The 15,622-nt window shown below is 33.0% G+C and overlaps 1 protein-coding gene across 8 annotated transcripts in view; it reads right to left on the bottom strand.

Moving 5' to 3' along the window:
* The window catches only part of LOC126741731 (protein pangolin, isoforms A/H/I/S), a 359,880-nt gene that overhangs the window by 66,267 nt on the left and 277,991 nt on the right, over positions 1-15,622 (bottom strand). For 7 of the 8 annotated variants that reach the window (XM_050448298.1, XM_050448297.1, XM_050448284.1 and 4 more), the window contains exon 4: positions 11,319-11,583. In XM_050448298.1, coding sequence (XP_050304255.1) covers positions 11,319-11,583 — 265 coding nt within the window. The remainder of the gene's footprint in view (positions 1-11,318; positions 11,584-15,622) is intronic. The other variant, XM_050448294.1, reaches the window with a different exon arrangement.

The following is a 15,622-nucleotide window of genomic DNA, read 5'->3' as shown; positions in this document are numbered from 1 at the left end:
CCTAAAAAAACTTTAACTGCCTAAAACAAGAACTTAAGTAACTGACCAGATAACAGCTATATGAAGAAATAGAAAATGTTATGGAAGAAAAATTCCAAAACGAATTCAATTACCAACTAAATAAATAATAACATTAAAGAAAGATATTAAATTTTTTGTTTTTCTTTTTAATTCAAGTGTTTTAATTTGTATAATTTTTTAAACGGATCAAATTTTTAATTCGAAAAAAATTATTAATTAAATGAAAATACTAACAAATTGGATAAAAAACGGAATGGACACAATAAAAGTAGAAAGTAGTTAATTTTTTGTACATTAAATTAGAAATCAGCTTCAATCAGCTTAAAAAATAATCATAGATTGAATCATAGATCTGATTTCATGATTCAAAATCATAGACCAGCTTAACTTGCAATGGTAGAGCAAATATAAGATTATGATTATAAACAGAAGCGAATGCACTGAGAAATTACTTAAGTATAAAAAAAAAGAAATTCATTTAATGATGCCTGAGAGAAATAGATCGAAATTTTAACTGCAGTCTTCGATTTTTATTTCTCCAATAAAAAAATTTCGAATGTTGAACAAAACTAAATAAATATTAATTTCCTAATTATTAAATTTTAATATATTAAACGAATTGCTACAAATAATACGTGCACAATCAAAAATTCAAGGCGTTTTGACATACACCTAAATACATATCCAGACTTAGCTTATACAGGGAAAAACACGACGCATTTAAAATCTGATAGGCGTAGCCGTTTTGTATACACATAACATATAGAGAGGTAGACGCTCGCTAAACACCATAATTTGACAGGTAAATGCCTGCAGGCCGGTATTTTGTCGTTAAAAATTTCATACTCGAGTCAGCGTCATTAAAAAGCAGGGCCGGTAACACACACACACACACACACATTACCAGGAGGGGACTCGTGTATTGCTATAATGTGGGTGCATAAGAAAATAAGAAAATTGCAATGAAATGGCCTTGGTAATGTCCGCTATTAGCAGGTACTTGATTAGGGTCATTACGGTTGTTTCAGATATATTGGAGGTGATTTTAAAAAATGGAATCGATTTAGGTTATTTTTTTTTAGTTTATGTGATGTTTATTTTTGGTATTAGCTTGGACTATTTAAATTAATTAATAACTCAAAACTCATTTATTAATTGATATAAATGAAAATATAATTATAATAAAACTGCAGATAGCCATGGAATATAATTTTTTTCGTCCAGATGGGTTATTAATTTCCAGATGTGTCTTATAACATTTTCTGCAATGGAAAAATATTACAAACGTGTGGGATTTTAAAATGCTTTACGACCTACAGTGTTAGGTATAAGAAAACGCATTTGTTAAGGATAGCCAACTTCCGGAAAGAAATCATCAATTCGAAAGACGTAGTTAAGAATTCGCTTCTGAATCTAATCTCAAAATCGTAGATATAAATCTGATAGCAAGATAACCATACGAAAAAAATGCTCATTTGCGATTGATGATGAAACTTTTTTTTCTTAATATATCTAGAATATTTGACTGATGTACATGCCTTTGATAGTGTTGCCTTTGATAGTTGGGCCTAATTGAGCTCATAAGTTTTCTCTTTAACCTATCTTCAACATTCACACTTCACACACTTTAACATTCTGTTCTTTCTGAATCCTTGGGAGACTTGAAAGTTGCTAAAAAGGGCAAACATGACTGGTCATAACATTGGTCGATTTGCTCCCTATGATAAAAAATGCAGCTTTGTAATTAAAATCGTTTTGTCTAAGCTATAGAAGGCATTCGCAAACTTGGTATAAGGTTCTGGCCAACCATTAACTTGAGACAAGTTAATGGTTGGCAAGACAACTAACAATGTGAAATAGAAATCACAAGTTGAAAAGAACGATAGTTTCTCCCCCCCCCCCCCTACAATTTAAGTAGAACTTTAACATTTAGAGTTCTACTTAAATTGAAGTTTTTTTTTTGTTTTAGTTTTTTTAGTTTTTAAATAACATATTCACAGTAGGCGAGAGAGAATGTTTTTATAGTATTCCCAGACAAAAAGTCTGTCGAATAAAAAAAAATTAAGATGATATAAGTATCGTGTTGACATCAATGTTGGGCAAAAGGTAATTGGGAGTATTGGATACCGGTGAAAAAGGACAAAAATACCACACGAATTTTGGATCAATTTTCTTGGCGAAGTAAGATGGAAAATTCTTTGCCTTTAGAATAATGTTGACCAAAGTTTAAGTTAATTAAATGTCTTTTATTACCACACATTTTTGCTTACTATTCGCTTATACGCCAACTGATTTTATTTTTTTTTGGTTTGGTTAGATAGGAGATTGTATGCCGTCGATGAATTTTAGGTCACTATTCACTGATACGTTTAATTTCTTTTGGTAATGTTGAACAGACATTTTAATCCTGTTGCGATGATGTGTCATACGGTGGGGGTTCCCATTTGATATATCAAAGTGAGGTTAGCTGGAGTCGAGGAGGTGATTGCCAGAACTTTGTGAAATGTAAAATAAAACGTCCCCCTGTATATGTAGATTTTTTTTGAGAAGTTGTTAAGAGTAGTTTGTTTTGAAAGGAAAACACTATATTACATTTATATTGATGAAGCATAAGATATTCCATGTAACTGACTACAAAAATGTTAAACAATTAATAAGGTAGAAACAATTTTTTTATTTAAACGAAAACCACATGTATCCTCAAAACAAAACATTACTACACTTAAGTTAATGGAAAACTTCTTGTGTTAAAACGATTGAAACAAATAAAGTTTGGCTCCATACTTAAATAACTCCCTTTCAACAGATCTAATTTTAAAAATTCGTAACTTAATATATTTCAAAGTAAAGTCAAAAGTTTCCCGAACCTCTATGTTCTTAAAACAATGCCCTCCTGCCTCCGCATATTCTCTACTTCCGGCGAGAAGGAAAATCAATTAAGGCCCCGACCGGGCACAGATATGACATCGGTTATTCGTGTTCGCGATACCGGAAAATGTATCCCGAATAAGAGCGAGGGATGATATTAACCCCCTCGAGGCGACCCCTCCTTGCCCCACGGACGCCCGTTCGACAACCCTCTCTCGCATTTCAAATGACAATTACACGCAGATTTACCAGAGAGTTTTATTCTAATCATGAAATGGGATTTCGCATATGTATAGAGTTCTTTTCTTTTATTATATACGTCCGTTATTCGAGAAGGACGGCTCTTTTTAACTAAATACGAAGGTTTTTTATTAAAGATGGTGTTTTGTTTGAAAGAAGATATTTTTCCGTTTCGTATACCTATACCTCTTTAATGAGGAAAATATCCCATGACTAATAAAATTGGACGAATTCAATTAAATTAAATTCCATACTTACCACAGAAACATAAATATTATAGTAAACTTGGGTTTCTTAAACAGGTTTAAATAAAATTATTATACTTATAAAATTATAATTACTCTAACATTGTTAAACGGCTGTACGATATTGCCAACTTAAACAGATTATAATGTAAGTGTCACCTTTTTTTTGTTCGATTAGTAAGGGCCCCAGAAAAACATTAGAAATAATTCTTGATATATCAATTATCAATGCTTTAAATACAATTTGTCCAAAATTTGATAAAATGAATTTTTACCCTATTTTTACAGAAATATAAAAAAAGGTACAAAAAAAGAAGTAGCGAGAAGTTCATTAAATAATTGAATATTCGTAAGCATTTCTTAAACAGAATCGGGAAACCTCATAAAATTTTAGTGCCCTAAGGAGGTCCAAATACGTAGCCGTAACCATCAGATTCTGGTACACGTAGATAATAACAAAGAAAGTATCATATTAATGAATTTTAATCGATTATTTTCCCATTTTAATTATTTTAAAAATTTACTATTAGATATAAAAAAGTCAATGTCCAGGTATAACATAATAACAGATTTTGTTATATTTTTGTTGTTTGACAGCACAAATAACTAATGCGAATGCACGTTTCATGCGTTTTACACAAAAGCATAATTATCCATATGTTTAATGCAGTTTAAGGTAATACGAATTAGGAGCATTAAAACGGTTTTGGGATGTTTAAACACGCGTTTTATCTAAATTTGCATGTGGATATAATCTATATTACGACGACCGTGTAAATTTGATTATTTGAATCACACATCTTGGTACTTCAATACGGGAATTTCGATTTTTGTGAATTCTAAATTAGAGACTCTTAATTAGAGACTCCTAATGGTAAAGTTATTTAATAATTATAAGCTAATAGCTTCAGGAAGGTGGAAATTTGTTAAAAAAATTACGTAAACGGCATAAAAAGCAATTGGTAAATTATGTAAAAACTACCTCTAGATTTCAACCTATAAAAGAACACCATTTATATATTAAAAATATCGACTACAAATTCCAAAAAAAAACGATGTTTTACACCGAAAACTCTAAATGCCATTAAAAAATATGATAAAAATACCCCTTAGTAAACAATTCGCCTTTAGAAAACAAGTCTTCTGATTTTTGCCAATGACGTCTCTAATTTTTAAATTCAGAACTTATAAACATATATATATTTCGAAAATATAAGTTCTAGGTGTATTTTCGAATAATTGTGGAAAATTTGGATTTTGAGTAATATTCCATGTGTTACACAACAAAGAACCGTTTTAAAAAAACATGACATAGGTATAAAGCACTACACAATACACTATCTCCCATTCCCATTACAAATTAAAAACACGCTGAAAATTAAAACATTCTTTTACTGTCATTAAAAGCACGTAATTTTATTGGTATGCTTACACTCCATGGTCTCCCACAGTAAAAATAACTTTTTCAAATAAAATGTGTTTAAAACTATTAATAAATAGGCTGTTTGATATTTAATTTATTCGATTTTTTTACATTGAGCGCGTAAGATATAACAAACTGATAAAATTAATACTTCAGACAAAAATAATAACGAAAAAAGATCGTTAGATTATTGTGACATTAATACTTCGATTTATTTTGTATAATTGAAAAACATACAAAATCAATAAAATTCTTTTTTTTTTCAGTTATGCGAAACATTCTCCTAATTTAACCAAGTCTTTTTGAAATTCCATTGACAACCCTCGAATTTGGTTTTACATGATTTTTTTTTCTGCATAGACTCAAAAGGGGTCAGTTGTGTAATCTTGTATTCCACATCTTACACTCCTAATTACCTCTTACATTGAATTAAGGGACCCAACAATCAATTAATGTGGTATATTTGCCACAGCGTTATGGAATTAGGTACGGCCCCCTTCTGCGAATCCAATTCTCTCCCTAATAGCTTCCTATATTGATAGGGACATTGCGGTCAAGTTGGGATAATGGAGGCTTTTAAGTGATACTGGGGCACGTTTTGCTTTGATTTCGATTTTGCTTAATTTTATTAATATTACACAATAAAACTACCTTTGTACATACTACTACAATAAGGAACTAAACTAACACTACATACTCCAAAACCAAGCAAAGTAAGCGTCATGCATTAGGGCTTGTTTACATCTGTAAGGGTTAAATATATTCTTAATATTTCGTTAATTTATTCTTGGATAAATGTGTTTTAGATAAATATCTTAAAGGTGTACACCAACCCTAAGTTTCGGCTCCTTATGCCCTCCACCACTAAATATTTTTTGAAATTAAATTGTTCTTTGTATTTTTTTGTGGGAAAAAAGCCAAATTCTATTCTAAAAAAGTGCATTAACGCTAAAAAATATTATGACTATGTAACTATAAGTTACAAATAGTAAGCAAGTTATAAATAAATCTCTAAAATAAGCTTTTGAAACTCCAATGTAAAATAAAATACATTTTGAAGATTTTTCAAAAAGAAATGTAATTTTTCTATAAAAAATATATTAATATTATACTACGAAAATGTAATATTTTTCATAATTTAATTGCAACTAAATGTTAATTATATTTGTCTTATTAATTGTGTGCAAGTCAGTTTCACTTAATTTTATAAACTAATATTTTAACTAAAATTAACTGATTATTTTAGAAAATACCGAAAGTTAACTGCACTGAATGAAAAGTTCCGTATATACAGAATGTTAAAATACATAGCTTAGTTTGAAGAGTATTTAAAAAAGATATCGAGCAAATATTTAATGCGGGTTTTGACAAATAAAAAAAGTACCACGATATCATAACAAATATAAAATTATTACTTTAACGCAATAATATTGTAACGATATTGGCAACACCGCAAACCTTTTTCCGTCATTCCGGAATGATGCAAGTGGGCTCACTGCACGAAATCTGTGGAGACGTGTGCAAGGTTAGAGAATCGTCCGAGTATATAAGGAGCCGCCTCGCCACTGGGAGACTAGTTTAATTAAAGTTCAGTTTGGAATATTGGCGCGATATTTAATCGGATATAAATAGTAGTAAATAAATATTTCTAGTGTCATAAATGATCGTGTTCTATAGCGTAAATATGTAAATAAAGAAATGAATTATTATTTATTAAAATTAAAATTATTTTTGTATTATCGAGTATGTTAATTCACACCTTAACGAACGGTAAAAACGCTACATTCGTGCCAGATGGGAGGTGTGCGTTGGACGTCAATCAACTAGACAACTAGACAATAGTAGTGAACTAAAATAAATCGGACTATAGAGTGTGAAAATGCCAAAGCTGGTGGATTTAAAAGTTGCTAAGTTGAAATGGACTCGATATGACGGAAAAGAAAGTGGACTTGTGGGAGCGGCTTCGCAACGCATTACTTGAGGAAGCCGATGACCCGCATAACTTTATTTTGCTGAAGAAAGCATCAAATGTTGCAAGGATCTACAAGGATGGAAGATTAAAAAAAAACGAATTGCTAGAAAATACTGCTACATTATGAGAGGATTATGACAGATTAGAAAAACAGATTTTGGAAACAATGCCAATTCCAGAAGTAAGCTTGGGGTAAAGAGACTATTCGTCCACATTTTGGAGAAGAATGAAAAGAAAACATTTTGGAAAACCAAAAAGAAGAAATGGACATGCGGTTCCTTTCATTGGTGGAGGACGTAATCGAATAAAATAAAGAATTTTGGTTAGTTGTTTTGTGATTTACGTGTCATACATACCATACCAAATTGTTGGAACTAAAAATATCTATTTCGGTACCAAAATTCCTAATTTTCTAATTTGATTTTAATAAACGTATTTACGCTATTTTACAAATTAAAAATTGTATACGTGTTGGCAGTATCTGATCTCGACCATATTATCGACGTGGTCGAATTTTCGAGACACAAAATAGTTTCAATACTCATTTTTAAGTATTGCAGCCTTCTCCTTTCCACAGTGTTGAATACGATAAAATGCAATATGCAACATACAATGTAAAATACAATAAAATTTTATCATAATTCAAACTAGAAACAAATCAATTAGAGTAATGATTATATATTTAAAACTGAAATTGCCTATTTTAAAACCAAAATCTGGATATGGGACTGCTACTCTGATTAATCGATAGTAATATTTAAAAATACATTAATAATTTTATTAATCCAGTAAGGACCAATATCCGCGCTGATTTTTTTATTGTAATCAATAGGCAATGAAGTAAAGGAAAGGAGTAGGTATTATAAGATAATATTGTAGGATAAATAATGATAAATTGATTAACTTCAAAGCAAAATAATAAAATCAACAAAAATATCTGAATTTTAAAGCGCTCTTGCCATATTTACTATAGTTATAAGCGTCGAGTAAATGGAAAACTAAGTATTACTAAAATGAACTCCGCCTTTTTTCTATTTGCTTTGCAGATACTGTAATTCTATATTTTTGTTGAAAAACAGATATAGTCGTCTGCCATCTCGCTGTACTTCCTCTTCTTTTCACCTATTATACTGACAATATTGCCACGTCTGCGATGATAGCTTTTTTGTCCAGGTTTGTTCAAGGATACGCCGCGATCGGTAATAATAGTCTTGTCCTAGTAGAAGATCATGTAGTGGATTTTAGGCACACACTAATAGTAGGATTTCTTCTTGGGAACGGGGTGTACCCCTCACTATGCTAATGGAACTAGGTTCTTAGCAGTATAATTTGTTTATTGTGAAGGTTCTTGATATTTATAAGTCCTCTACCTTTCTCATTGCGAAGAAGTGCCATTCTGAGTATGCTTGACTGAGGATGGTGTTTTCGGAGTAGAGTGATCTCGAGTATCGTCTACCTCATGATGTTGGCGAAGTCCATGTCGTTCCACGAGATGACTCGAAAAGAGTATGTGGGAACTAGAAAGGCCATGGTGTTAAAAGCTTTTAACATGTTCTTGATGGTTAGACTGGTCCTGCACACTCTTTGGTACTCTTTCGTGAGGTTTTCCGTTTTGTTGTTTGAATTAATTCCCGTAGCTTGCTCGTATACAAGACTCCCGTCATACTCTCTGAGTCACCGATCCCTTAATTGGACGTCTCCGGATAAACACTTTTCCTTTTCTATATTTATGATCTTCCGTCTTGACGGTGTCCAACAAACTTATCAGTGTTATAGTCTTTGGATTTCGTTAATTGCTTATCAGAAGAATGGTTCATTTAACAGAAACGCACAAAATAATAATTGTACAGATGATTGGTTATAGAGATAACACACGGACACAAATACAAGTTGCTCGCTTTTTCCGTGAAAAATATCCAAGTAAAATAGAATAGCAGTTTCGCGAGCTTGGACATATAAGGCACATTAATAAGTCAGCTGCCAATGCAATAAGTGATTATACCAAATTGGATAATATATTTGATTTTGAAGAAAATCTATATACCTCTGATCAAAAAGCAGTGCCAATGTTCTATGTCAGCCATTCATCAATTGTTTGAACATTGAAATGAAATAAAATGCATTGCTCAGAAACTCATGGAAAACAATTTTGCAAGAACGGATTTTTGGGAAAAAATGATTTTGTTTTCCGATAAGTGCACCTTAGTGGTCAATCTAATCGACAAAATTGCCGCTATTGGTCTTAAGAAAATCCTCTCTGGCCAACATACCCAACACCCTGAAAAGATCAATGTTTGGGCAGGAATTGTTGGAGATCATATCATAGGTCTCTTGTTCATCGATGGCAATTTGAATGCTAATAATTATTATTTATCACTGCTCCAAAATAATTTCGTGTCAATTTTGATAAACTTATTATTTTATCCTTTTCCAGCAAACCCACAAGTTCCAGCTAATATCATATGGTTTCAGCAAGATGCCCTTATAAGCACCACCCTATTACCAAATCAATACCGTCAGTACCTTAACCGAATATAGTTGCATATCGGTGGACAGGGAAACGAGGACCGATGGGATGTCCAGCACTAAACCCCCCAACTTAGCTGACTTTGCCGCAAGAGCATTTGAAGCAAGAGCGATGTTAACGACACTGACTGCTGTCCTAGAAACCCTAGGGCTAAGCCCACTACACCTAGTAGTAAGTGCTGAAGCAATATCAGGGACAAAAAGACTGTCAAATAGCGCAATGATCACAGCGAAGTTGGACACAATGCTATATTCGACAAGATAACAGGACCTTGGACGTATGGCACTAAGAACGGACAAAACCAAGGTCACATAGCTAGACAAACCCAAAAAGACAACTCACGCTGAATCTGGGCCTGGAAGCTGGACTTACACGAAAACATAATGGGAGAATCCAGGTTTGTGTCCAACTGATAAGAGAAGGGGCGCAAAGGGGGTCGAACCTTCGCAATCATTACGGGAGACCAGGCAGCAACAAACGCTTTAGAACAATTTGAAACTAGGTCAATGAACGGGGCCAGCACCTAACTCATAGGCCCAGAACGAACATGCTGTGCTAGCGATAAAACCTGGAAAAGGGATATCAGACATTGATTGGAACCCACGCTACCGGAGGCTGAAGATACTATCGGTGGTCATACAGAATTTCTTCACCAACAAAAAAAAACTTTAGAACAAATGACTATTTCTATCTAAGATTAGGATGTTGCCGATAGATCGGCGTTATGCCTATATTATTTAGCGGATTAGAAGGGCGGCGATATATTTCTCCATAAATGAAAACGCGGCAAAATGCCAATCTTTTAGTCAAAAGTAATGCATTTCGATGAGTTTAGTGAAACAATGATCATTGTTTTTCATGTAAACATTGCAGCTAGGTAGTGTAAGATTCTGATGATGGGTGAACTCATCGAAATGCATTATTCTCGACTATATCTCCGGAATAGTTAAAAATTGGTATCAACTGTATATCAAATTAAGAAAAAAATTAAAGAATTATCAGAATCGAACTTCTAAGAAGCTAATATTACTCGAAAATCACTTTATGGAACACTATAAGGTTGGTTTAAAAACAAAAAAAATACGCGCTACGTAACTCACCAAGGGAGGGAGGTTGAGGAAGCTAGTCTATTTAATTTGCATAAGGAGCGGTGCGGTTTAAAATATCCCTTAAAAGTGTGATACGTAATATATTTATAATCCCTAAGTCCTGTCCAGAAACTTCACACGCGTAGGTGTGAGATGGAACTTTTGCGCGTAGTTCTTTGACGTTTCCAATTCCTTTTATCCGTTTCCTACCCCCACCCGTTGGTGGCTAAACCTGTTCACGCCGGTAGCCAGGCCGGATGATGCCGGATGCATTGTGGGAGAGGCGTCAACGAGCATTAAAGCCAATTAAAGTTTTGTGAGAAAAGTGAAAATAATTATCCGATTCGCGGAACAGTGTACATATTTGGCGGTTTTCCCGAATCACCATGTGATATTGGCTAAATTCCTTAGTTAGAGAGGCTATAAAGAAAGAGAGAGGGTGTCAGATAATTTATTCTTTTAAATCGTCTATAGCTCAGGTAGCAGAAAATACTGTTGACACAAGGCACAAAGAACTGAGGAAGGCGCGTTTATATCGTACTCGTAAAATATCGTAAGTGCACAGTACAGAGGCCTTATAAGAATGCCCGACCTTAGGAGAACTCTTAAATAAAAAATTAAAATAATAAATTAGTTTGAATCTAGGAATATTTAGATAACTTTTAGTATTCAGATTTGTGAAATGATATATATCTTCCGGAAGATTCTGGTTTCAATATTGCGTAAACGTAATCCAATACTCATTCATCGCATAAAAAATATAATCACTGTCGCTATGATATCTCATTATATCCTAAATAACTGCTAACTACTTTAAAGAAATGGCATTTTTTCCCAACAAAAAAAATACAACAATTATTACATTAATCCCATCAAACCCAGATTTTGTTTTTATTCTGATTTTTTTTAAACGAGGGGATGTGTGTGGTGGTACCTGTGGCGGCAAGCAGGGGCCCGAGCCTTCTCCACTCGGCCGGACTGAGGGGCCTGTGTGGTTGGTGAGGGGGCGGGGGCGCTTGCCCCCCAGCAGCTGCGTACTCACCCATCGCGCCCGCCGCCGCTGCCCCTTTCCCTGCCTCTGACAACTGGTAGGGGGGGATTCCCATGTGCGCGGGGGGTGGCTGATGCGAGAGTGGGTCCCCGTTCGGGCAGAAGTACGCGGGCAGGTGGCCGCCGGGACCCAGTCCCATTTTTCCTGCCTGAAAAAAAAACATTAAAATAAGGATATAGATAACAGTGAAAAATTTTGATTAACAGTGCCGCTTAAACTTCAAAAATTTACTTTTAAATATTAAAGAATATAATTCATATCGAATTTTCAGAACTCTTCGTTAACAAATTTCTGACTTGTTAAGAAAAGTTCTTCACCCCTCTCTTTCGTTGAAATGTAGTATGTGAGTTGAGTGAGAAGTTGCTTATGAGTTACCCCCATTCTCTTTATTCTTTAAACCCTAATATCGGTCTCTCTTGGTTAACAATTCTTGGTTAACAATTACAGGTCCAAGAGTTACAGTATAAAGTCAAGAAAAGCACCTCTATGTGAGTCGTAGTCGCGATCGAAGTTGGTTACTCCGATCCTCTTTACTCTTTAAACTCGAATATGGGTTTTTTTGCACACTCTTGATAACCAATTACTAGTCCCTGCACTACACAGTCGTTGTCGGGAAAGTGTGTGAGTCGCAAGTACTAGTCAAGGTCATAGTGAGAAGTCTCTCTAGCAGTGGCTACTGCCAGGGAACATAGGGGCACAAACCTTTATTTTTAGAAAAAAAAATTAAAGATATTATATTTACTAACAATAAAGAAGGTTAAACTATTAAACTCGCCTTAAAACCTGCAGTCCGTTCAAGAAAAAAATTGAAATTAAAAAGTTAGGTCGTTCAACGCCCGACTTGCAAATAAAATCAATAATAGTATTAAAATGTTGCTTGAATGTTTGGAAAAAAATATAAAAGAGAGTAAAGATGCAAAATAATGTCATCGTGAAATGAAGTTATATCTAATTTAAATTCAGGTAATTTCAATTTTCTTTTAGAAGCCCTTTTCTCATATAACTCCACAAGTCGAAATATTTCTTAATCAAGGTCAGTCAAAAAATGCAGATACATGTAACTATATATAACATAACTATGTTATAAATTTTGAAAAATACGTACAGGAAGTTCGAAATTAAAAAAATTATTTATTATTTCAACAAGCTAACAATCAAAATAATGAACAAATGCATAAACGATAACGTATGGAAATGCCTAAATCTAACAAACGAAAAAAAAAATAATACTCTCAAAAAAGATCTATTCTAATTTACAGGACACTTGGATAATATTATGTTTCAGGGATACAAAAAAAAACCTTTCCTAAAATAATTTTTGAAGAGACACTTAGCGAAGTAGCTCCTATCTATTTATTAATAGGGAAAATTAAAGTTCGAACTTACTATATAAAGTAGAGATGGTATATGTGGAATTCGAAACAGTATTTGTATTCTTCAGTTTTTTTATTTGTAATAAAAAATAATTTAAAGGAATATTTTTCTGAAACCTACAAAATTTCAGAAATTATTTTTACTACTTCAATAAAAGCTTGTGAGTGTGAACGATATTTCTCAAGAATTAAGTGTTTCTTAAGAAGTACGCTGGCGCAATATAAACCTAATGCTTCTGCTAAGCTTTCAATAGAAAAAAAGCTTGTACAGAATATTTTAGATTTTGACATTGATTTATCAAAAAGTGATTGAAGTGAATATTACCTAAAATATATATACCTAAAAAAATAGAATAATCGATTTTAAATATAAATAAACAATCTGACATCAATAAACAATTTGATGAATTTTACTCGGTGCAAGGACTCGAAGGCTCTTAAAAAAATTTGGCCAAAATTTTGGGCGTTTAATTTTTAGTTTTTTTTAGCCTCCTATAGATCATGTACGCCGCCCCTTTTTTACTCCTCATTTCATATGACCATTTAATTGCGCTCCCCAAGTTAAAAATGTAGGAATCGGCACTGAGTTGCTGCTCACGGAGTTTCCCTTATTACCCCTAATACCCAACACAAGTTTCTCTCTTTCTCAATCTCTTTACACTCTTTAGTGGCCAAGTGTAGGTCCTTAGTCTCTATTAATTCAAAAAAAGGCCTCTTATCTATTATCTATCGTATCTTTACAATCTTAGTCAAATAGTCAAGGTCCGTAAATACCTTTATACTCTGAACCTAGTTAAAACCGACCATGTGTCTCTACTAAAATACTTTAAGTAATGTTCTTTAGAAATCTTGCTACTTAATTTTTAGGTATGTCGTGTGATATACGGGTAGGACCATTTTAATCCATGGATCCAAAATACCGATCACCTTTTCGGGTCATTTAATTTGACTTTAAGAAGTAACTGTATTTATCTTTATTTTCTGTATGTGTGCATCAATTCATACATTAGTGAATCAAACTTAAAACAGCAAGGTACGCGTACACACTCTCATTTTTAAGCCTTCCCTATAAACCAGTATGGCTGACATTTTTCAAAATTTTAAATGTTTACTGTAAATTGACTGTACCAATAGATTCAAAATAGCAAGAGTTGATTTATTTATTAAAGTATATATTTTTAAGAAAAAGGAAATCAAGCTACTTCTAAAATATACTTCATTGATTAGTTCAATGAAGCTTACCTTTTTGTTATTACCTTTTAGAAATCACCCAGAGAACAAATCTTGACTAATATTAATTTGCATAGAAAAACTTTGCTGAACTATTCGAGTCGACAAGCCCGTGTTCAGTCTTTCGTGTTTCGTACCCATTTAAAATATTGTCCATCGGGGCACGCCAGGGGACTACAAATTAACCCCCAGCTTAAATATAGCCCTCGACCGACGACCGACGTATTTATATGAATAAACATTTCTACAGTGATTTATTTGCCCACCTTCGTCATCAACTACGTTTACAGGTGAATGCAGCAGGAAGACCGTTTAAGCGTTTCCTGCTACGGTGATTTCCAAGCCCTTTAGTTTATTCATAGGCGGCAGCGATATAGAATTGCGTCCAGTATTGGCAAAAAAGTAAAAAATTAGTAAGATGAAATAAACTGAATACGAAGCATTAAAAAAAGAAATAAAGGATACCCGAGTAACATATTTTTCACGAATTAATTTGTTAGCTAAATGTCTTCAATTTGATTTTTTATTCCAAAGAATTCTCAACTTTTTGGTTTGAAACGATGTTTGGTTGATAGTTGAAGGTCGAGTTTTTTTTTAATTTCTATTACTAGAGAGCCTAGTTTCTATGGCCATAAAGGCATATTTTCTGGGAAAGACTATTAAAAAATCTTATTAAATTTCTAGGTATTCACAAGTATTTTCATCTAAAATGTTAAATAATGTATTTCTGATTAGTATTCTGCGAATAACTATTCTACGAGGCTATCGGATTCTCAACTCTCCAATGTTTAATTGAAAAACTGGTAAATGGTAATGAGATTCTCTGTGAGTTGGTGAAGAAACTAGAATAAAGTGCTCCAAAAAAGGCAAAAATTCACTCGCTCGGGTATGCCAATAGAGTTTTGATTTTATGTCCCAACAAATAGACGCTGCATTTATTAGACCTTGACTTGAGTTTAATTTTCTCCTTGTTATTGACTAATTTATTTATACATTCTTAATAATTCTCTTTTCTGCTTTGAATTAATAAAATCATCACTGCAGTTACTCTCATAAGTCATGAAATTGGTTAATTATTTATTATCTATAAGTTAATCGGCCCTAAATAAATTGATTATCATTTTAATAAATTATTTTGAAGCTTATATATTTATATATGAAATCTTTAACGATACCCTTCGGTATAGATTTATGTTCTAATGTTATTCTACAGACTTTGTCAATATTGTTTACAAGAACACTAAGTGGTGGTTGATGTTTGCTTTTTGCATAATCTGATCCACATTAAGTCTTCTGAATTATTGCCTTTCCTACATCTCAATTGTACTGCTCAAAAAAGCAGGCACATCGAACTGTTTGCTGTTCCACTCCTCCCCACTAATTAGGGCAAAAACGATTTATTTGTTTTCTTTTTTAATACAGTGATTGATTAATTACGTGTTGCTCTAATAAAAATTTTAAATTAAAAATTAAATCTTACGCAAAATCAGAAATGCCGCATCGTATTTTTTTTGTGAGATTTTTTGAATAAGCCGCATACTACTTCGGAATGTAATTCTTGTAACTTCTCCCTATCAGCCGCGC

This window comes from Anthonomus grandis, chromosome 1 (genome assembly GCF_022605725.1).
Source record: "Anthonomus grandis grandis chromosome 1, icAntGran1.3, whole genome shotgun sequence".
Lineage (NCBI taxonomy): Eukaryota > Metazoa > Arthropoda > Insecta > Coleoptera > Curculionidae > Anthonomus > Anthonomus grandis.
Note: the sequence above shows the minus strand (reverse complement) of the source record. Positions and strands in the feature narration are given on the sequence as shown.